General features: G+C 32.2%; 1 protein-coding gene across 1 annotated transcript; it reads left to right on the top strand.

Annotated features, from left to right (window-relative positions):
* Window positions 1–1,073: 1,073 nt before the first annotated feature.
* K444DRAFT_631626 (uncharacterized protein) lies at window positions 1,074–1,684 on the top strand (the record flags this gene model as incomplete). The annotated part of the gene is made up of 2 exons (XM_024883391.1): window positions 1,074–1,385; window positions 1,625–1,684. 2 exons carry the CDS (start codon window positions 1,074–1,076, stop codon window positions 1,682–1,684), a joined length of 372 nt encoding a protein of 123 aa, XP_024734804.1.

The raw sequence follows: 1,684 nt of genomic DNA, 5'->3' as shown, positions 1-1,684 counted from the left end.
GGGAATAAGCTTACTTTAAGAAAGGAAGTAATATTATAGTTATTATAATATATAATATTAGTAAGGGTTAGACTAGAGCTAGTAAGGTATCTAGTATTTAAGAAAAATATCTAATATCTAAATAAGGTATTTATAATTACCTAATTATTATATATAACCCCGAGCTTAAGCTAGTATATAGGCCTGTATATAGCTTGTAATTATTTAGATCCGAGGCTTCTTTAAGATCCTCTTCTCTTTTTAGCTTTAAATTATTAAAATAGAAATAGTCTAATTATATTTTTTAGGCCCTAGATCTTATATTTATAATAAGTATAATAAAAGAAAAAAGAGCTATTATATAACTTAATTATAATACCTAATTTTATTCTTCTATTAATATACTTAATATTGAGTCTATAGTAATAAATTAGTAATAATTAAAGTTCTAGTAACTAATATTTCTATAAAGTAAAAATCCTGTAATATAACTAGTATTTTAATGAAATTATAAATGTTTTAATCTAAAATAATTAAAATCTTTTTTATTCTGGCCTTATCTTATTTTAAAATATTTATATACTATAGTATGTATTTAATTTTACGAGAGCTTATATAAAGACTTATTAGTTATATTTATATTATTATAAACTTTATAACTTAGTTCTTTATCTAAAAGTTTATTTCTATCTAGTTAATTTTTTTCGAAGCTAAAAGCCATAGTAATATTAAGTAATAGCAGGTAAGTAAATTTATAATATTTATTTATTTCTTATTTAAAGTAGAGTAAATTCCGTATAAGAGAATCGGTGGGTCTCTGTACTTTGAAAAACAAGTATCGGCTATGCTTGCTGTTTTGAACTTTAAAGGCCTCAGGCCGAATATGGTGAACGTGGCGTTAGATCAATGTGGCGTGCAATTAGTATAGCCTAGGCCTAAGCAAACTGACCCCGCCTCTTCTTGGTCTGAGGAGCGGTTACTGCCCAACTTTGGCCTGAGACTTTAAAATACGGGAGGATCGCGCGTACCTGTACCAAGAAAGTTCAAAGCACCCAGCGTCGCCTAGAGTCCCTTTATTAGACAGGGTATATAGAATGGAGAAGCTTTCTCTACTAAATAAGGAGATCGCTAATCTAATAAGCCTACTATCCTTGCTTTTCAAGAGACCTCCTAATTTAGGGGAAAGGGTTAACATACTACAGAGGTCCAATAGCAATATTAGCCCAGATCCGACAATCTTCAAAGATAACGAAGTCGAGGCTAATTGGGGAACTGCTTATGTTAAGGAAACCGAATTCGAAGATAAAGGAGCCAGCGGGGAGGCAGCGCTTAATACTCTGAAAAGAAAAGCTTTGGATCGCCTAGCCAAGGCTTTGGCTAGGTTCAAAACTGCTAAAGATCCCCGAGTACGTAGAAATAGTAATCGCGATGCATAACATGTAGCGAGCGTGGTTATAGTAGAGGACTTTAATAACGGCGGTATAATAATATTTTGCTCCAAAAACGAAGGCCTTAACGACGTGGATGAAACTTTCTTGCGAAGTTTAAAGGATTTATTAGAGATGATATTAAAAAATGATATGTGGAAAAGACTTACGACGACTATTCGTTTCATTAGGCCTATTAAACTAACTACCATGATTAGCGAGTAGCGGGGAAGCAACCAGACAGCCTTGACCTAGCATTCGAACTCATATTCAATTAG

The sequence above is a fragment of the Hyaloscypha bicolor genome (genome assembly GCF_002865645.1).
Source record: "Hyaloscypha bicolor E unplaced genomic scaffold K444scaffold_113, whole genome shotgun sequence".
NCBI lineage: Eukaryota > Fungi > Ascomycota > Leotiomycetes > Helotiales > Hyaloscyphaceae > Hyaloscypha > Hyaloscypha bicolor.
The sequence above is the reverse complement of the archived record's forward strand: the minus strand, read 5'-3'. Positions and strand labels throughout refer to the sequence as shown.